Source organism: Cricetulus griseus, chromosome 4 (assembly GCF_003668045.3).
Source record: "Cricetulus griseus strain 17A/GY chromosome 4, alternate assembly CriGri-PICRH-1.0, whole genome shotgun sequence".
NCBI lineage: Eukaryota > Metazoa > Chordata > Mammalia > Rodentia > Cricetidae > Cricetulus > Cricetulus griseus.
Window position 1 is genome coordinate 67,960,678 of NC_048597.1, and position 21,007 is coordinate 67,981,684.

General features: G+C 49.4%; 1 protein-coding gene and 1 non-coding gene across 8 annotated transcripts; both read right to left on the reverse strand.

The window, feature by feature from the left end:
• Positions 1–182: 182 nt before the first annotated feature.
• Positions 183–19,296, reverse strand: Eif4g1 (eukaryotic translation initiation factor 4 gamma 1). Of its 7 annotated transcripts, none has more exons than XM_027413033.2 (33): positions 19,143–19,296; positions 18,364–18,420; positions 18,061–18,154; positions 17,707–17,793; positions 16,492–16,668; positions 16,216–16,285; positions 14,205–14,317; positions 13,314–13,406; positions 13,042–13,108; positions 11,967–12,761; positions 11,358–11,446; positions 11,083–11,269; positions 10,842–10,975; positions 10,580–10,738; positions 10,254–10,442; positions 9,863–10,060; positions 9,307–9,453; positions 8,301–8,537; positions 8,051–8,155; positions 7,790–7,949; positions 7,470–7,570; positions 6,842–6,944; positions 6,484–6,586; positions 6,049–6,275; positions 5,797–5,915; positions 5,504–5,676; positions 5,107–5,232; positions 4,894–4,975; positions 3,447–3,545; positions 3,215–3,349; positions 3,020–3,101; positions 2,761–2,901; positions 183–815 (listed from the first exon to the last, which is right to left on the reverse strand). In XM_027413033.2, the coding sequence occupies exons 3-33, from the start codon at positions 18,118–18,120 to the stop codon at positions 631–633; spliced, it is 4,743 nt and encodes a 1,580-aa protein (XP_027268834.1). In that variant the 5' UTR covers positions 18,121–18,154; positions 18,364–18,420; positions 19,143–19,296; the 3' UTR covers positions 183–630. The 7 variants fall into 7 exon arrangements, with proteins under 7 accessions (XP_027268834.1, XP_035300588.1, XP_027268833.1 ...); XM_035444697.1 differs by having other exon boundaries at positions 6,049–6,170; positions 16,216–16,315; XM_027413032.2 differs by having other exon boundaries at positions 10,254–10,439; positions 16,216–16,315; positions 19,143–19,295.
• On the reverse strand, positions 7,652–7,726 carry LOC113835453. The gene has a single exon (XR_003484998.1). It is a non-coding gene; the product is annotated as a small nucleolar RNA SNORD66 (small nucleolar RNA).
• Positions 19,297–21,007: the final 1,711 nt, after the last annotated feature.

Here is a 21,007-nt window from a genome sequence, read left to right on the forward strand (position 1 = left end):
TTTCCCGTATGTCAAACCAGAAAACCCAACCCTCCAGAAAACCAATTCCCTGGGTCCCCCACCCCCAATCACTGACTGGGAAAGAGGCAGGTACCAACACTGATACAGTGCCAAGTCTGGAGAGGACCATGCCCACCTACCCATACTCTTCCAACGGAGCAGATCAGTAAAGAGGCAATGACTTAATTGAATTCATGTTTAATAATTACAGGCACCGTGCCCCCCCCTTTCCCCTGCCCAGGCAGCAGCAGGGGTGGTGCAGGGGCTGGGGCATATGCCCCCAGCAGCGAGGACGGCAGTCCCAAGAGTGATTTCAGAAAATAAAAAAGGACCCTAGAGGCAGGCGGTAGTGCCCCTCCCCCCGCAAAGACACACCAAATTTCAAGACTTTATATATATCTCTGTGCCCCGGGGGGAGGAGAGGGACACTTGGCAGCATCCTGGAGGGGGGGCCCCAGGCAGCCCCAAGCCATCCTGCCTCATCAGCCACTTTATTAGCTCAGACACATCGCACTACAGGCACCCACTGCCACTGCCGCCACTGCCACCGCCGCCCCCCTGCAGTCCAGGCAGCTGGCTGGCTGGGCCATCCACGTGTCCATGGCTCCAAGTCCCCGGCCCCACCCGCCATCAGTTGTGATCAGACTCCTCCTCCTCAGCCTCTCGAAGCCAATTGAAGAAGGCTGTGACAGATTTAAGGGCCACACCCTTGCCCTGCTGCTCAGCAGGGTCCTTGCTGCTTTCCCAGCTGTAGAAAGCGTCTTCCTTCACGACGTCCTCATCATACAGGGCATCAAAGAACATCCGAAGCAGGTCTGCAAGCCACAAAGACATCAATTAGGTGACCAGTCTGTAGCCAGAGGTCCCTCCCAGAGAGACTGTAAAACTACGCCCTGCCCTACTATACTGGCCAGGCTTCTGACAGAATGCTAATCTCATGACAGAGACTACTAGCCTAAGAATTCATTACTTGGCCATTAGCAATCTTCAGAAACAGGCAGTTCTGGTTATTTAGCAAAACTATATGAAAAGGGAAAAAATGAGGCCAGGTGTGGTGGTGCACATCTTTAATCCCAGCACTCAGAAGTCAGAGGTGAGCAGATTTCTCTGGTTGATGCTAGCCCAGTCTGCAATAGACTATTCTAGGCCAGCTAGTTCTACACAGTGACACCATGTCTCAAGGTTGATAAGGGGAAATGGGAACATCACAAGTAGAATCAAAGGAGAGAGATGAAATGAACAATGTCAGGCATGGTGGTTCACAACTGTAATCTTGGAATATAGAGGCAAGAGGTTCAAATGGTAAGGCCAAGTGCCTAAATTAATTCGAGGCCAGCCAGACTACTTAAGATTACATCTCAGAAAACAGTTGGAAACCAGACATCTGAGTTCAACCCTGAGTCCAGGATTGGAGACAACAGGCACAGATCCTGACAAACACTTGAACCATCTCTGGCTTCTAGAGTGCTACACTCTGTCGGAGTTCCTCGGAGTGCTATATACACACACACACACACACACACACACACACACACACACACACACACACACACACACACACACGTATTTAACCCACTTGTCCAAATTAAACATAAAAGCCATCTTTCAACTATCCTATAGCTAAACAAGATTTTTATATAATTTGTCTCAGTCAACCATCTGTCCTAATTGCTTATCTACCACTTCCCTATACCAAATTCTTTCTTTTGTTCATAGAGCCCTTTCTGTGTCTCTACTTCCCCACTGCTCTATTCCTCTGGAGTCAATCCCATTATCTTCTTGTGAAAACATTTTGGAGAAAGTGATAGTTCCAGCAGGACCTTTCAAAGCAAGAAGCCTCAGTCTTCCCTTACTGTAAAAGGCAAATAAACAGCTAATTGACAACATTTTAAAGGAACTTATGCTTCAAGTACTGTTTTGGTTGTTTTTGTTTTGTTTTGATGTATGCAGCCCTGGCTGTCTTGTGTCACCATGACCAGCTGGGGGTTAGAGTAGGGATTTGATAAAACAAGGCCTGATTCAGCGTAGGTGAGCATTTGGTGCAATAGAGGATCACAGGGTGAGGCACCATTTTCAGCTCAAATTCTTTGCTTACAAAGCCCTGGTGCTACTTATACGGCCTGAAGTACCTATCCCCACGCCCCGCCCCCAACACACACACACACACACACACACACACACACACACACACACACACTACTTCACACTTTGATTTCCTCACCCCACTCGGCCTGCCTGTTCCATCTGTCAGTCAACTAATTCCTCCCTACCACCCCTCAGACTAACCTTCCAACACTCCCTCAGCCCCTGACTACAGGCCAGCCCACAACTGTGGTCTGCTTCCTTACTACGGTTACCTAACTAACACTTGAACATACCCATGTGCTCAATTTGTAAACCTCAGTCTTACAGTGTGAAAAAAGGAGATAAACCCACAATGGCTATGAGATAAGGCAATGTAAGCCAAGCATTTTAGCCTTGTGCCAGACTCAGTGGGCACATCATGTCTGAAAGATATCATTTTTTGTTGCTGTCACCTACTGGCCAAGCACAAAGCCTGCAGGATGTCAACCCTCAAGGTTTAATTAACTCACTCTTTGTAGGCAAGGGAACGTGCATTGGGTAGGGTAAGGCATCAATCAAACCATCAGGGCATTTTGTTCTTTACCCACCTTTCTTGGGTTGTGTACTTTTCATGACCACCCTCTCTTCTATCTGGCAGTCCCTCTGTCCCACCCATCCCTGCAGCCTGGCTCTTACTGGCAGGCTGTTCTAAGGTCACTACAAGGGCCTGGAGGGCGTAGAGTGCTTGTAGCTCCTTCTGCTCATCACACAAGTATTTCTGTAGCAGTCTCGCTCGCACTTTCAACACTGCAACATCCACTCGGAGAGGAGTCTCAACTACAGGGAAAAAGACAAGGATAAATGAAATAATGTAGACTTCACCTGGCTTAGCCCAGAATGCCAAAACCCCTCTCTCTCCACACAGCCTTGCCCCACCATCTCCCAGGCTCCTTACAGATAATTGCAGAATAACAGACAGTTGTCATGAGGGCTCGAACTAATGTATTGGATGCTATCTGCTGCTCATTCAGGTTGGCCTGTGCAGAAAAACAAAGGCTTTTAAGTTCTAAATTATGCCTCTTAAGTACCCACTCCTGTCACCTCCCAAATCATGCCTCTACCCTTCTCCAACTACCCAGGAGAAACATACCTCTATCCAGTCAAACACCGGCTGGTTACTGCTGTCCTCCTTCAGCAGCTTCTCCAGCTGCTTTCGCAGCTCCTCAAAGGCAAGTGGCCTCTGGCCCGGAGCCTCACACTCTTCTCCCAAGGTATATTCCACCTTCTATAAGCAAATGAAGGACAGCCAAGGTCAGGACTAGTTAGTGTGAAAGATGAGATGAGCTAGCCCCCAAATTCTGAATAAAACTCCAGTCTCAAACCTGTTCAGCCACAAATGTGCTAACGTCTTGGCCTTCTGCTAGAAATTCCCTCCAGCTCAGCCCAGCCTCTCGCCACAGCATTCCCACCTTTTTGGGACCCTGAAAAACAAAAGAGCAATTCAGCATCTCAATATTTACCTCTACCTTTCTATGGCCTCTAGCTCTCAGGACTCAACAGTTCAGCAGTCATCTAAGTATACCACATAGATACCAAACAGGTACCACCCTTCCATGATGAAACCAAACATCCCAAGCAATAGGAACGCACCCACCACCACAGTGGTGTGACATTAGGAGACGGAAAAGCTTCTAGGAAAAAAACCAATTAGCATTTGTAGGAGTCAAGAAATCACTAAATCTCAAAAAGGTAAACAACCAAACCTACACATCTCACCCAGTATATTCCTACTGCATATGTAGTATATATATTTCAACTACATTTCTTTTCCAAAAGCAGCTTTGCTGAGTTTGTTTTGTTTGGGGCCCAGCACCCACATGATAGTTTCACAACTAATCATATGGCAAGTTCCAGGGATCTGACATACTCTTCTGAATTCTGCAGGCACATGCCACACACAGGATCATACACACACACACACACACACAAAAAAAATCGAAGTTAAATTTTTTAAATGTACCGTTTTCCTCTTAACCACTGAGCTTTTTTGTTATCCCAAGTAAATGAATGTTTACTTAAAAAAAAAAAGTAGCTGCCAAACTGTGGTGGCACACCAGGACAGCCATGGATACACAGAGAGACCTTGTCTCAAACAAGGAAGGAACAGATATGCCTATTGGTTTCCTAAGTTCAGACAAATCTCAGCAGCAGGAACACCCCACACCCTCACAAAAAAAAAAATCCCCTTGAGTCCCCTTAATCATCTCTCCAAGTTCCAGATACCCAAACTCTTCAAAGCACACGCCCTGACTTCTTACACCATGGTCACCACTCCCGACTCGCCTGTCGAGGCCCTGCATTCCTGTCACTTCACTGTCTTACATAAAGAGCTACTGTGCTCCTCAAAGGTCCTCTCCTGTAAAGGCTGTCAAATATTTCACAGCTCCACCGTTTCCCTATTTCACATTTCACTCAAGTTGTTGAGGCTGCCACCTCTTGCTTTTTCTGTACCAAGTCAGAGTCCACACCATTCAACTTTTGTAATCTGTGTGTGTGTGTGTGCACGCGCGCTCAGTATTCAGTGAACTGTGTGACCTGCTCAAAGAAACATTGATCAAATGAATAATAAAAGAATTAGCCACAGGTCTATGGTCTTTCTTTGCCAATCTTCCTTCTGCCCAGGCAGAATTTATGACAGAAACTACCTACTTAAACCTTCTTCTCAAGTAGCAAAGGCTATCAAAAGACCAAGAAGCTCCATGGTCTCCAGAGGCAGCCCAAATCACGTTAAGTTCCTGAATACATCACCCTCTAAAAGGCCAAACTCACCATGCTCTTGCATAGGAGACCCAGGATCTCCAGCAACAAAGAAGTAGCTTTGCCCATGGGTCTCAGAGGCTTCGTAATTTCCCTGTAAGAGAAATCATCAATCCTGATGACCCCATAGCCCTCAATATTACTCCATCGCTCTCCAAACACAGGTATTCAACTTATCTCACTCCATTATCTCTCTTGCATCCACAAAGGGAGGGGGGGTTTTACCTGAAGAGCTCTCCCATGGGCACCCCATCTTCCTGGAGAATGGGTGTTATCAGTTCTGCCAGGTAAAGCCATACATGAGGGATGTCAATTTCCATGTCCTCAGCTAATTCTAGTGTTTCATACAGCCTGAAAAGGAAAGGAGAAGTCAGGGCATTTGGGGAGATGGGCTAGATTACCCTGCCTTCCGGGGAAATAGAGCACAACTAAGAATCCAATGTGGAAACCTTACAAAGACATTTTTCAGACATGAGAATCTAAAGCTAAAGCTACCTTCACTCCTCACAAAGCTAACTGGAATGGTTGGCCTACACACTTAATGCAAAGTTCCAGGGATTCCACAAAAGAGAAGGAATTGGTGAGCATGTGGACACGGAAGGCCCACAGAAGTCTATCATACCCTTGGTAATACTGGGCAGTGGAGAGGTGCCCTGCGCAGAGCAGCTGGTGTAGCAGTCGCCCCATATGTTCACGAGCAATAGTGCTACGTTCCAGCGTGGACTCAATGCCATGCCGCACAAAGATGAAGAGCAAGGAGGGTGAAGCCAGCTCCTGGACACACTGTACTGCCTCCTGAGGAGGGCGAAGCATACAAGAGAGAAAACCATCATTGCCTGGTCCATAACCTATACAAACCACACCAGTCGGCATGGCTCCCCCTCCCCACCCTTCCTAGCAATCACTAGTCCCAACCTTCATGTCATTGAGATGGAGATATTCCTCAATGATGGCCTTAGATTTCTTCTCCACTTCATCCTCAGAGAGTGCAGCCTTTGGAGGGCTCACCGGAGGTAGAGTGGCTTCCCGCTTCACTACAGGAGAAGAACTTTTCAGTTACTCATCTTACAGTCTAGAGCTCTCAAAGAAAGTTGGGGAGCACTCAGTCCCACAGCCCAATAGCCTTTGCCCCCATTCCTCTGCCAGCCTTCCCCCGTTCCTTCTCACCAGGATCCCGACCACGATCTTCTGTGAGGCTGGCTGCCTTGCGCAGTCCCTCGGGCTGGGAAGGCCGCTCTCTACTCCGCTCCTCCACTTCCTTGCTAAAACTTCTCTTGGTGGCTGGTGTTCTGGCACGATCAAGTCGGTCCCCACGGTCACCTCCCCGCTCACTCCGCTCTAGTCGGTCTCCCCGGTCCCCAGCTTTCTCACCTCGTTCCCGGCTTAAGCTACTCCTGAAAGATATGTTGTTTCTCATCTATACTCGCTCAACAACTTTCATGTGACTACCCACCCAACGTGTATGGCAGCTGCTGGGTCTCATTCTTGGCATCAAGGACATGTCCAAGCAATACAGGTATGAGAAATCTCTATGCTATGACAACCAAAACCCAATCGCAGTATTCTATGAGAACAACCACCCCAATGCCCTTAAACATTCACCTCTGTACAACACGCCTGTTATCTGTGTTCTCTGTGGGCAATGCTTGTTGAAGAGCAGAAAAGCGATTCAAGGTACTAGTAGCTGGACGAGTAGCTTCTGACGCTAAGGAGACAGAAAACTGCATTAACCCATTTCTACCCTCCAAGAGCTAGGGTTACAAGAGTGCATCACCATGCCTTGTTCACTACTTTATGCACCCCCTCCATAGTTGGTCGATGTTGACAGGAAGTAGTTCAATCCCTGGCATCATATATGCCTCCTGTACTCATCCCTAATTACTTATTCTGCATTTCCCATGGAAGAAAGGGAGCTGAAAATAGCAACCATCCAGTTTCCTATAGTGGCCTCCTTTCCTACCTGTGTCTGAGGGCTTGGCTCCTGAGCCCCCACTGCTGCCCTTGCCCCAACTCAGTCGTCCTCCTGGTGCAAAGAGCTGGTTGTTGGAATCAATGGATCCAGGCTGCAGAAGGAATAAAGTAGACTCACACTTCTGACCTAGCTTAAGCCCTTAGCCCACACTGAAGGGCTCAACAGGGGGGTGAAGCAAGCTGTTACTATATTTTACTGTATAGTTGGACAGTCAATATTCTAGTGCTTTACAACCTATAGGCTATGGCTACTACTCATTCTGCCAGTACAATGTGAAAATAGTATAATAAAGAATTAACTGTTGTTATATCCCAGTAGTTATTCATAGACAGTGTAATTCAAATTCTACATACTGTAAACACCATAATAAAGTATTGCCCTTTTATTTTTTTCAATCGCTTAAAGTGTAAAAACCATTCTTGGCTTGATTTTGGTGTTGTCAATTTACTAGGACCAATGTGAACAAAACCTGTAGCTGGAGCCCCTTCATTTAACCAGTCTCAAGCAATCTAAATAGTCTAAAAAGAAAATTCAGGCATCACCATCCTAACTGTGGGGACCAATGTATGGTACATCCCTTTTCACCCTCCACCTCACCTTCAGAATACAACCCTACCTTGGTGATCTTGGTGAGCCGTGAGGTATCAATGGGGCGGCTGCCTTTGCTAATGGGGACTGTATTCCAGCCACCATCATCCACAAGTGGAAGGCCACGGCCTGACACAAAAAATAGGGGGTGGGGAGGATGTTAGAATGACAGGTCCTGATAACCCCTCCTTGGGCCACCCTCAGCCTCTCTTCCTCAGATCCTCAATCCCATCATGTGGTCTCAGTGGCCCAGACACGTGGCACTAACAGAAGTCATCAGTGGAGAGCTGGGTACCCTCGTACCCGCCATGAGCTTCACTGTCTCCTTAGCCCTAGCCTCAAACTCACTAATGGGCGGGCCTGGAGGGCCACCCCGACGCTTGTCGCTGCCCTTGGCCATGAGTTGCTGCACTTTGATGTGTTCTCGGTGCTCTTCCATCTCAGCCTCCTTGTGGATCTGATCAATAGTCTTGGGACCCTGATCCCCTCGTCGAGGCACCCAATTGCTCTTTGGAAACAAAATGAAAACAGCAGTTATTCTGTGGTTGGCATGGATCAGACAAGGCAGTGTCAGGAACTAGAGCAGATGAAGTGGGGGAAGAGACACACCTGCCGCAGATCCAATACATCCTGCAACATAAAACGGATTCGAGATGAGGTCTTCTTTTCTTTAATAATTTTTTCCATTTGGTTGAAATACTGATCCATTCGAGGCTAGGAAGCAAAGGACCAAGTCAATCACCTCATACTTCAACTCTCACATTGGCTAAGCAGCCCAGACTCCCTCCCTAGCCTGTATGTTGTCAGCAAACAGGGGGCCCATATGCTTCTCCCGTTCCCCACATCCCAGAACCTCTACCTTGGCTTTTGCAAAGTCCAGGTCTTTGCCAATAGTGGTGAGGAGACGGCAGAGACATTCCAGGGACTCTTCATCATGGTTCTTAAGTAGTTTGACCACACAGTCATGCATTATTGCTTCTGTCAACATCTTCAGTTTGAATAACTCTCCAATGAACTTGATATTCCCTAAAGAGCGCCGTCGAGCTATGTCCCGGGCCTCTTCTAGCTCTTCTTTCAGGCGTCCCCGTTCTTCTGCCTGTCAGTCATAGGACGAAGATTGTTCCAAAAAAATAACCAGCCGGGCGGTGGTGGCACATGCCTTTAATCCCAGCACTCGGGAGGCAGAGGCAGTTGGATCTCTGTGAGTTCAAGGCCAGCCTGGTCTACAGAGTGAGTTCCAGGACAGCCTCCAAAGCCACAGAGAAACCTGTCTCAAAAAACCAAAAAGATAACCAGAGGGCCAGAGAGATGTGTCAGTAGTTAAGGATACTTGTTGCTCTTGCAGAAGACCCGGATTCAGTTCCCAACACCCACGTGGTAGCTCACAACCATCTCTAACTCCAGTTCCAAGGAATCAAGTGCCACTTTCTGGCCTCCTCTGGAACCAGACATGCACACTGTACATACACATACACGCTGGCAAGACATACATATAAAAATAAAGCTAAGCCAGGCAATGGTGGCACACACCTTTGATCCTAGCACTAAGAGGCAGAAGCAGTTGGAGCTCTGAGTTAGAGACCAGCTTGGTCTACAGATCTAGTTCCAGGACAACTAGGGCTGTTACAAAGAGAAACCCTGTCTCAATAAAAGAGCTAAGAGTAAAACAAAAACAAAACAGTTACTTGGCTAAAGCTGCCTTTTCTCTTTTTATCTAGATAGCCAGCCTAGCATTAGGCACACATGTCCTAACGTAAAGAGAGCCCTCAAGATCCTTAATACTATCCCCAGACCTCTAAAGTCAAGCTCTAACTTGTAGGGTAGGGTGGTGAGCACAGAGTGGAATCGGCAATACGCTTTCTCACCGTAGCAGCTTCATCCATCTCTTTTTGCTTTTTTTCAAAAACTTCATCATCATCTTTGTCTTTCTCAAATTCCTTCTGGCATCGATTTAACAACAGTTTTCGAAAATTCACAGTCACTGTTGGCTTTTCTGTAGTGGGCACTTTCAGCTGTTGGCCAAAGAGAATAAATATCACACTAAAATCAGTCCAGGGCTTTCAAGTCTCCTTGACCCACACACTTAGCTGCTATTAAGGACAAGGGAGAACCAAGGAAAGCTGGACTCCAGAATCCCCAGGAAGATGCAGGAAGGCAGACAGGAAGGGTTAGACAACTGGGCTAGCAGACAGCTTGGTGGGCAAAGAAGCCTGCCATGCAAGCTTGGCAGTCTAAGTTTAATCTCCAGAATTCACATACAGGTAGAAGAGATCTGACTCCACAGTTATCCCAACTGCCAAACGTGCACTGTAGCAAACATACAACTATATACACCCAGGTACACAAAATAAAATGTTAATAGAAGCATGGAAAAAAAAAAAAAAAAACTTAAGAAAGACTTAATAAACAGTGGAAACTAACGGCCATGAGGCAGCGGCACATGTTGGCATAAGCCACAGAGAAATTGGGCTCTGAAATGGCTTTCTCAAAGATGAGGTCAATAACTCCTTTGAGGCGTTCCTCAGTGTCAATGGCCAGCTGTGTCACCTGCTTCATCAGCTGCTGGAACATCTGGGGTGTCAGCTTGTTCAGGATGGAGCGCACCCTGCGGAACAGGTCCTGTGGGGAAAGAAGGTAGAGTAGACAGGATCTAGTTTAGTACTCGAGATAATCATAGGCTGCTGAGATAGGACAAAATGGTAGGGACTGAGCCCAGACACTGGGAATAAATATGGTGGACACAGAGTAAAGTGGTTCAGAAGATACATCTTGAGGAGCAAGAATGGAGACCAAAGGCAAGATGTGCCAGTACCTGGGTTTTGCTCCCATCAGCATCCTCTTCCCCTCGATCCTTATCAGCGGCTGTCCGTTTGCTACTGGGTTTCCAAGCCTTCTCGGCTTTGTTCAGTTTTATGTCTTCAGTCATTATCACTGAGGAAATGATCTTGCGAGTTTCCTTTCGTGGGCCCTGCTGAGAGCGCCTGGGTCCCAGGCCAGCCTGCTAGACGAGGGATGAGGACAAATGAAGACAGAGAACAAGTACAGTATGTGACCCCATTACCACACAGCCTTAACTTCTTGCAGGAATAGACATACAAGATCCCGTTACCCATCTGCCCCTCAGCCAGCCCCACTCACCGGCCCTCGGGGCAGCTCCCCACCTGGCCCACCCCTTGGGGGCCCACGGTTGTTGAGGGTTGGTCGGCCAAGGTTGGCAAAGGATGGAGTGAAATCTGGGCCACTGTTTATGCCAGGTAGTCTGGAGGGATCCAGCGGCCGAAGAGGTGTTTTATTGGCCTGCAGAGAAATTGTATGTCACAGAAATGGATTAGGATTACTGATTTCTCTTTGAGGGCTTCAGGCACTTCCAGGTCACACCAACCTCTCTCATAACACCAACCTTGTCCAGGACCACATCGGTGATATGGGGCAATCCTTCTGGTTTCTGCATACTAGCAAAGATAAACTGAAAGCCCAGCAGGAACTCCCTGTCATAGCGCTTCTTCTCCTCAAGGTTCAGAGGCTTCCACTGATCTGCATGACAGGGTGCAGTCACACTCCTATGTCCTGCTGTAGGGCCACCCATTTCTCATATAAATAGACAAGTATTGCTCAACCATTCAACTCTTCCTTAAACACACCTGACTTATACTCATACTTCTGTTCCCCAGGCTGGATGTTCTCAGCATTGTGAATTTTGTCTTCCTTAGAGTCCCAGGTTTCATCTGCTTCCTCAGGCTGTGGGGGCACAGTGCTGCCCTCTGACTCTGGGTTTGGGGTGCTGCCTGTGGGAGGCTGATTCTCTACCTCTGGTACTGCTGTGTCCACCTTCAATCACAGATAACACCAGGTTCAGTTGCATGGTCATTGGCCCCAAACCGTGCCATCTCTTCTCAACTAATTCTTGCTCCCTTACCTCCTTGAAGGCATCCAGAAGATCACCCACAGCCTCCTTCTTATTTAGCTCTTTAATTTTCCGCCTCCTCTTTGGCACAGATACTGCCACTAAAAGGAGAAGGGGACCAAGGTGTGAATGATTAATAAGCATTCCTAACACATGGAAGAAAAAAACAAAACAAAACAAAAACAAAATAAAACCAGCCACAGCATTCCCTCTACCCATCACCCCCACTTTCAGGCATCATGGCACGTTTCTGTAATCTCAGAACTTGAGAGTCAGAGACATAAAGGTCAGATAAGGATCAGGAGTTCAAGGTCAGCCGAAGCTACCTAAGACCTTGTCTCAAAGAGCTTACTTCTCATGGTCTATCACAGGTCCAAAAATTGGAGCCCATTTGAGGGAGGCTGTGCATAAAATAGTGGTGCATGCCTTTAATTCTAGTACTTGGAAAACTGAGGCAGGCAGAACTCTGAGTTTGAGGTCAGCCTGTTCTGCATAGCAAGTTCCTGGACAGCCAAGCTACATAGATACCCTGTCTCAAAGCAAAACAGAAGAGGTGCCAAATGGGAGGTCACTGAAGAGAACACCTGTAAAATGAACATCAAGCATCTAGCTACACCTTACCTTGGGTGGCTGCTGCCACCTCTAAATTCTGAGACAACTGGGCTGGGACAGGAGTGCTGTCAAGGGGGAGGTCCTCGGCTCCCTTCTCACTCTCAGCTTCCCCGCCTTCTTCTTCCTCTATTTCTTCCTCCTGAGCAGAAGTCTCTGAAGGAGCCACAGGTGGAGTGGCACACAGAATGGTGGCTGGTGCCATGGACGAAACCTCCCTGGCCTGTTCCTCTGGCTCACTGACTGGGCTTAAGTCCACAGCTGGTGGCGAGGGGGCTCCATTAAGCAGTTCCTCAGGTTGGACAGTTGGAGCAATGGGCACAGGTGACTCAGAAGCACAAGCTGAAAGAGGAGGAGAAGCTGGCTCTAAGCTTGACTCCACCTCTGGGTCCAGATCCTCAGATGGGGCCATGCCATTAGGCTCATGAGCTTCCACCCTGTGAGGCAACAGGGCCGTGGAAACCTGGAGAGGACTGGAAGAGAACTCAGATTCTGGAATGGGTTTGCTGAGTGTCACTTCTACTTCCAGTATGGGTTCAGCAAGAGTGGGTTCTGGAGAGAGGCAATATGGCTCCCCAGTTTCACAAGAGATGGGAGTCGATTCTTCTACAGACATTTGTATCATCCCCGTTGTCATAGTGTCCCCAGGAATAGAGAGGACTCCAAGATTAGACTCAGACCCCGGCTCCAAAATTGGGGGTGGTGATGGGGTTGGAGAAGGCGATGAAGGAGATTCTGTGCCAGGGCTGTGCTCTGGGCCAGACAGTCCTGGCCGCCCCCCAATGGCTGCTCCCTGTGACCGGTCATCTGTACAAGAAGAATGAGAATTCGTGACAGCAAGTCCTTCACTTGTTGTTTTTCCTCCTCCTAGCCAAGGTTATTTCCAATTTAACAGTCTCACACCACATCCCAATCTTTTCCAACTAAGGCTGTTTGTTTTCCCTTCTCTTCCAAAACAGTCTACCTGCAAACCCACCACATGAAACCCAAGTTATTCTTCTCTGATCCTCAGCTCATACCACTCCACCTCCAAGTTAAATACTCATACTTCACTTCCCCATAAAAGCTGTGCCACTGCCTTCCTTACCTGGCCGGATAATGACAGCAACCTGAGGCGACTCCCCATTAGGCTGAGGCTCCAGACCGCCTCCCGTCTGCAGGACACAAAGCAGCGTTATAAGTTTGCACTCAAGAGTTCCACACCCTTCTTTACTAGAGTCATTTCTACTTTAGCTCTGCCTAGAAATCCAGGAAAGCTGGGAAATAAAACCCTTAGGTGAAGGAAAAGATCAAGTGACTTGGGAATCCAGGACAGAATAGCTGTCCAGGCCAAGGTATCACTCCAAGAGTTGACAGTACCTGGGGAGGAGTGGGTGTGGAGGCAGTGCGGGCCCCAGACATGATCTCTTCTGTGATATCCTTCCCTCCTTGGTTTGGGTCTCGGATTCGGATCTGGGGAAAAAAAGCTACAGGATGAGTGGGAAGCAGAAGGAGCCCACCTCTCCACCCTGTCCCACTCCTAAGACTCTGGGCCAACCTCCCACCCCTACTGGGAAGCAGGTGGGTGGGTGCCAGAAACCCCATGAGTTCTACTGTCAACCCATCCGGCTGCTCTTGTAGTCGCTGCCCTAGCCCCCACCCCTAAGACTCTTGACCTCACAGAGCAGCCCTGTACATCACAATGCCCCTCCCTCCCTCCCCTCTACCCACCAGCAATCCCTAAGTCAATGGCTGCACACCCTGGGGCTCAAGACCCCCATCTAGCATCCAGCTAGCTAACTTGTGGCTGGTCGGCCTGATCTCTAGGGGTAGGGCCCAGATGCAGTGGGTGGAGCCAGGGTGACTCAGCGGCTTCCCCAGCCCTGGCACCCTATTCTGGGCACCATGCCCAGGGCTTGAGGACTGAGCAGAGGCGTAGGCCTCCACAGCTTCCAGGACTAGGGGGTGAGGAGCACAAAACAAACCATTTCCAAAGCTAACCACCAGCAACCCTAAACTGATCACAGGTCTTACGATCCTACTAGAGCCCTAGTCTCTTGGGAATTTCCCTGCTGCTCACTTTAGTCATCCTATGAGTTCCTTGTACACTGCAATCACCTTACAAGGAACCTTTGTACTCCACAGACTTGCTCTCTGCTTAAACTCAGGTAAAGGTGTATGACATTCTGCACCCACAGGCACAACATCCTAGCGATACCAGACCATGAGTTTCCCTCCCAGGTTATTCCAGATCCCCTTGCTGCTACTCACAGTTTTCCGCTCCCTCTTAGGAGCAATCTGGGGTGGCTGGTTCATCAGAACTGGGGCAGGAGCCACACTAGCAGGAAACTGCTGCACACCTTGTGCTGGATAATAGGCACCAGCTTGAGGGAAGGAAGACAGAAAGGAAGATTGGTGACAGCATCAGGACCCAAACATATACTAACATCTGCTTGAACACCTCCCACTGCAGAACCTCTCATCACACATAGCCGGCCCCCTGCCCTGCCCTACCCGCCTCCCTAGGGAATTAGGTGTCTGTCAAAGTAGGGGAACCAGTTTGAATTGCATTTACAAGAATTCCTCTCATAGACACACACACCTTGTAGGCAGGAACTCCTTCCTCTCTCTGCTACAAGGTACCTGGTTTTACCCCACCCCGGCAACACACATGTATACTCTCAACTTGAGACACAATCAGCTCTTTGGCAGGAAATGGAAAGGTTTTTCCAAACCATTCCACTCAACCTGACTCCAACTACCAATTCAGCCCTTTGCAAGGAGTAATGTAACAAAAAGTAACATTAGGCCCAAGAAAAATAAGAATTCCCTAAAGCATTGTTTCCAAAGTAGGGTGCCCTTATAACTCATCCCTAATCCCCACTTGTCCCTTTGTAAAGTACCAATGGTGATTATCTGTTTAAATCACATGTACACATATAGAAAACTATAAATGTATTAGATGAACATACTTAACATCTTCCCAATAGGAAGTTTTAGATCCTGCTGTAAGCTAGCATGGTGGCACACAATTGTAATTCCAGCAATCAGAGGCAGGGGGAAATCACTGCAAGTTTGGGGCTAGCCTGGTTTATAGAGCAAGTTCCAGGCCAAGCCAGAACTACATAATTAAGACCCTGTCTCAAAAACAAAACCAACTGCCATATAGATCAGAATAATTCTTTTTGTTTCATTTTTTTTCAAGACAGGGTTTCTCCAGAATAATTCTTTTATTGAACATAAATGAAAGATAGCTATGAAAACCACTCAAATCCATGTTATTGTCTCCCAACAATGAAAAGATACAATACAGAAAAAGTCCACTAACTTGGCTTTAAAATTGGAGCCTGTATTTCTTTCAGTTTATTCTTAACTATGTGCCTGTGTGGGGTATGTACATGCCTATAGGTACCCAGAGAGGCCAGAGACGTTGGCTCCTCCAGGCATTCAAAGTTTTAGACAGTTGTCAGGTGACTGACATGGGTCTTGTACAGAACTTGGGCCCCCTGCAAGAACCTCTAAGCCACTGAGCTCTGTATCTCCAGCTCTTTCTTTTTTAAAATGATTAGTTTATTCATCCATTTAGCATATGCATGCCTGAGTGCCATGGCTTATGAGTGGAGGTGAGAGGACAACTTAGAGGAGTCAGTTCTCTCCTTCAACCCACCCATGTCCCAGTGACCAAGCTCAGTGATCAAATGTCACCAGGCTGGGGGCAAATGCCTTTAACCACAGAGCAATCTTGAAGGCCCTGGTCCTGGTTTTATTTTCAAGACCGGGACTTAATACATAGCTGTGGCTGTCCTGGAACTCACTATGTAAAGCAGGCTGGCTTCAAACTTACAGAGGTCTGCCTGCCTCTGCCTCCCGAGTACTGGCTGGGATAAAAGGCGTATGCCACCACTCCTAACTTGATCCTATGTTTCTTGAAATGGAAAAAGATTCCAACTCTCTTGGCAAAAGATCAAAGCTTCCCTTACCAATAGGAGTTAAATAGTAGGCGCTTTTTTCTTTGTTTTGTTTTTCAAGACAGGGTTTCCCTTTGGCTTTGGAGACTGTCCAGGAACTAGCTCTTGTAGACCAAGCTGGTCTCGAACTCACAGAGATCGGCCTGCCTCCCGAGTGCTGGGATTAAAGATTTGTGCCACCAACGCCCAGCTGTAGGCACAAATTCTTATCATCTATTAATCCTATTATTTTAAAAACCAAAAGCATGCCCAGGAAGGTCTTAGAAAGCAGACCACTTAAGTGTTCCGTAGGACGCACTCTCACCCCTGCTTACCGTAGGTCCCAAACTCGGTAGGGCTTGCACCCGGATAGAAGCCTGGGGCTCCTGGCTGCACAGGGTACTGCTGTGTTGGGACAACATACGTAGAACGCCCCTGATGGGGGTTGGGGAGAGAGGAGGGAAAAGAAGGAGATGAGGAAAGCTACGAATACGTCAGATTATGTAAGTAGGGTAAGCTAAGCCTGGGCAATGACTACAAGTCCCACCTCCATAGGAGAAATGGATCTAGAAGACCAGATAGGAGGTCTGGCTTCCAGCCCCCAGCCTCACCTGTCCAGGGATATAGTAGGCTCCTTGGGAGGCGGAATAGGAGATCTGGGAAGGGATCATCATTACTTGGGATCCAGCAGGGTAGACATGGGTAGCTGGGCCAGGACGGGCAGGGGCTGCACTCTGCACTCTGGAGGCTGCACTGCTCGGGGGCTGGGCCCGGCTAGGGTAGAAGTGCTATTAGGAAGGAGGAAAGCAGTTGGGGTCAAGAAGGGGAGGGAGTCAACACTAAAATCAGCATTCCATTCCACAATGTACATACAATCTCAGAGTACTGTAGGCTTCAGAGCATGGAGACCAATCCTTCCAAAACCCACATGAACTGATGGCTAAGTGGCCTCTTGGTCTAAAACTTGTCTGGAAACTTAGATGAATACTTTGTATCCTGTACTCTCTCACTGCCATGCATACTCTATCACCTCTAGATGATCCCTCTAGAGTCTTCCTAACACCAAGATGCATCATGCTTAAGTAAGGCCCTCGAGGGCAACATACTTCCCAGCATGCACTATTCCACCTCAAATACTGATTAACTGCTACATGCAACAATCTTCCAGTTTTGAGATACTTGCTCTCCAACAGTTAACCTCTAACATGCAGTATTTGGACTCAAACTGAAGACCTCAACATCAAACAAGGCCCCACCCTGAATATCCCATCTGTGTCTAGCTATGGACTAGGGTAGAGGATGGGGTAACACCAAGAGGTTGCTCAGGATTAGGAAAGGGGTATTACCTGCAGAGACCTGAATCCTCCCTGAGAGCACATGGGGACAGGAAAGACGACAATTATCCCCAAGGTGATGGAAGGGGTTTAGGGGGAGTGGAGTAGGTAGGAAAAGAATCCTTCCACTTGGGAAGAACTTGGAGAACAGAAAAAAATGAAAGCGCAGCTGGAAAGTTCATCTCATCACAGTTCAAAGAGAAAGCGAAGAGGAACAGGGCAATGGCAACCTCCTAGTCACAGGAAAGAGCGGGCAGCAAGACCCACAGCACTGTCCCCAATTGTCAAAGGCATGAAGACCCAGTAATGCCACTTTCATAGACTACAAACTTCACAAAGGGTGAGCCACCATAACTAACACAGCACGAAAGAATTCAGAGCAACTGTCAGGAAATTGGGGGCAAGTACACAGCCTCCACAGTTTCCATACTAGTCCCAAACCAGATTTTCCCAGTTCCCACCCAGCGACCTACTCTAACCACAGCCCCTCACCTGGCGGGGCTGAGAAGGCGTGTTCATTTGTGTCGCTTGTGGCGTGCTAAACACCACCGGTGCAGTCTGCCCCGGGGGAAACGCTGGCTGAAGGGGAGAGACCAGAGTTCAGCAAGAGGGGAAGCCTGGGTGGGGCCGAAACCCAAGCTGGTGAAATAGGGGGAGCAGACCTGCAGCAAAAGCCTCAGCAGTCCACATGTTCCCTCCCTGTGACAGCCCCAGGGACAGCCAGGGGCCCTATCTCAATTTGGCAGCAGGCAGCTGCACTTTGCCCTGACACAGATGGGGGTGGGAAAACTGAGAGCTGCATGACCTCCACCCCAACCAGAGTTCTGCTCATTTTGCCTCGATTACCTGTGGGAGTCCAGGGGACCTGGCGGGTGGGGGGCCTGTGGGCTGAGGAGCTTTGTTCATTTCATTTGGTGCCACATCAGGGTCCCCCCAGCACCTGTTGGAAAGAACAGAGCTCGGAACCGGGAAAGGACCCGAGCTTACGGCAAATGGGCTGGGGGAAAGGTATCAAGAGCTAAGAGTAACGTGGATCAAGGGAGGTGCCAAGGGAATGCAGAAACACAAGTGATCCAGACTGTGGATCCCACCAACACACCGCAATACCCCGACCCCACCCTTGCCTGCTCAAACAGCCCCCTCACTCACCCCCTCGGTTAAGAATAAGTCCACAGTGCGGCCTACAGGTTCTGGGCATCCGAAGGCCTGGGGTTGGGAGGTGAGGGGTATCAACCTGGCTCCACGGGGCCCAAGACCAACCAGACCGGAAATTCCAGGTCTCGCTGGCACCAGGCTCCCGGATCACAAATGAAGCCGGCTGCTTCGGCCGTGGTGTCCCCACCCCCCACCCGGGGACACCGGGTTCGGAGCCTGCCGCGGGGCACTCGCACGGGGCCGAAGAGGCCTGAGACCGCCCGGGAACACGAGCCAGGAAGGGCACGAGCCCGGCCCTACCAGCAGGGCTGGCGGCGACGGCCGCCTTGCCGCTCGGGGCAGACGAGGGTCGGCCGCCGGGCGGGGCTGGGGGCTCCTCCCTGCCCGCCGCCGCCTCCTTGCCCTGCGCAACGCGGCCAGTGCCAAAGAACAACGTGTCACTTCCCGGCGGCCGCCCGGGCCCCGCAGGGGGAGGGGGCGGCGGGTCTGCGCCGCGTAGCCTGCGCCGGGCCACGTCCCCGGCCCAGCGAAGGTGGCTGTCGCGCCGCCGCCCCAGCGCCCTCCCCTCCCGGGTCGGCCGGGCCCTGCTCCCCACCCCCACCCGGGCCCGGCCCGGCACACGTGGGCCGGGGATCGGCCTGGCGAGTAGGGCCTGGGCGCGGGCGCGGGCCGGGGCGCCGGGGCGGCGGCGCAGGGTGGCGGCCCCGGCCCGGATGGCGGCGGATGCGGGGGGAGGGGTGGGGCCGGGTCGGGCCCGGACATGGCGGCTTTACCTTCAGTCTCCTTCAGTCCGCGCGGCCGAGCCCCACGCAGCCGCACAGACGTAGTCCACAACCATTTCCGGCTCCCCGCACAGATCCCGCTCGGCGGCCACCGCTTCTCCGCAGGCGCAGCCGGCGCCCCACGTGACCGGCGCAGAAGGCGGAGCCGCGTTGGCGCTGGGGAAGCACATGGGATTTGCTCCGCCCTGTCACGTGACGCGCACTGCCCGCCCTCGTGTCCCCTCCCGAACTTTGGAACTCCCAGGCCGACCCCCTCTGAGGCTCTGGCGGTTCTTTAGTTCATTCATACTTTGCGCATTTATTGAGCGCGTGAGTGCTAAGTGCCGCCCGGGAGCTGAGAGTGCTGAATTTAAATGCAGTCCTGTCCTTGTAAATGGTACACTACAAATTATGTAGCCTCTGAAAATGCTGTAGATTTGATCTTTGATAGTCCTATTAACAAGAAAATGAATGCTGCACCAAAAGAAGTGATGCATTCTAACTGAAGGCGCAATTTTACATTCACTGTTTACAATAAACCAGTTGCTGCTCGGGAAAGGCAAAAATCAATCACGAAAACTTTAGGAAGAAACAATTCTAAAAGTCGAGTGTACAGGTGCATGCATGTCTGTGATCCCCAGAATTCTGAAGGCTAAGGCAGGGAGATTGGCATGATGGTTCACTGGTTAAAGGACTGGCAGCTCTTCAAAAAGACCTGGGTTCAATTCCACTACCACTACAGTAGCTCACAATTGTCTGTAACACTAATTCTATATGCTCATCATGCTATCTTTTGGCCTCTTTGGCACCAGGTTTGCATGTGGTACAGACATACATGTAAGCAAAGCATTCATACAAATGACTAAAAATAAAATTTAAAAAATAGGAACAAATTTTAAAAATTTGAAACCAGCCTAGCTCAAGTTTGAGCTTTTAACGATCTTGTCTTTTTAGTTGTTCTTTTGTTTTGTTTTTGGCTGGGTGTGGTGGTACCGGCCTTTAATCCCAGCACTTAGGAGGCAGAGGCAGGCAGATCTCTGTGAGTACAAGGCCAGCCTGGTCTGCAGGGGGAGTTCCAGGACAGCCCAGTCTACACAGAAAAAGGAACTTGAGTCAAGCCAGGTGGTGGTAACCCTCGCCTTTAATCCCAGTCTGTTCCTCAAGATTCACATTAAAATCTGTCCAGGGGCTGGGCATTGGTGGCGCACGCCTTTAATCCCAGCACTTGAGAGGCAGAGGCAGTCGGATCTCTGTGAGTTCAAGGTTAGCCTAGTCTCCAGAGCGAGTGCCAGGATAGGCTCCAAAGCTACACAGAGAAACCCTGTCTTGAAAAACAAAAACAAACAAAAATCAATTGCTGTATGAGTAGACTGTGGGTGGGGGAGTGGTAGAAGAGGGAAGGGAAACAAAAAGTTGCTGGGCATGCCTTTAATCCCAGTGCTCAGGAGGCAGAGGCAGTCAGATCTCTGTGCTAGGACTAAGGTATGTGCCATCACTGCCCAACCTAAGCCTAAATTTCTAGCTTTAATTCCTTTTCCCACATTTCCCTGGACTCTATATACTTAGCCAAGCAAAACTAAGCATGGTCTCTGGAAACAAACAGTTTTTCCTCCTGTTTGCCTTTGCTACTCCAATCCACATCCTACTGACTTTGCCTCTCTATGTCCATCTTTCTCCTAGTCTCAGACTCCCCTGCCTGATCTAGGTACTTAGACACTTTCTTTGGGAAGGGGGCAGGCATTATTGGGCACTGAACGTAGGGCCTTGTGCACTCAAAGGCAACCACTCCATTAAGCTATATCCCCAGTTCTCCTTTTGTTTGAGACAAGGCTTCACTATGTTGTCCAGGTACTTTTAAATGTATTATGTAGCCCAGA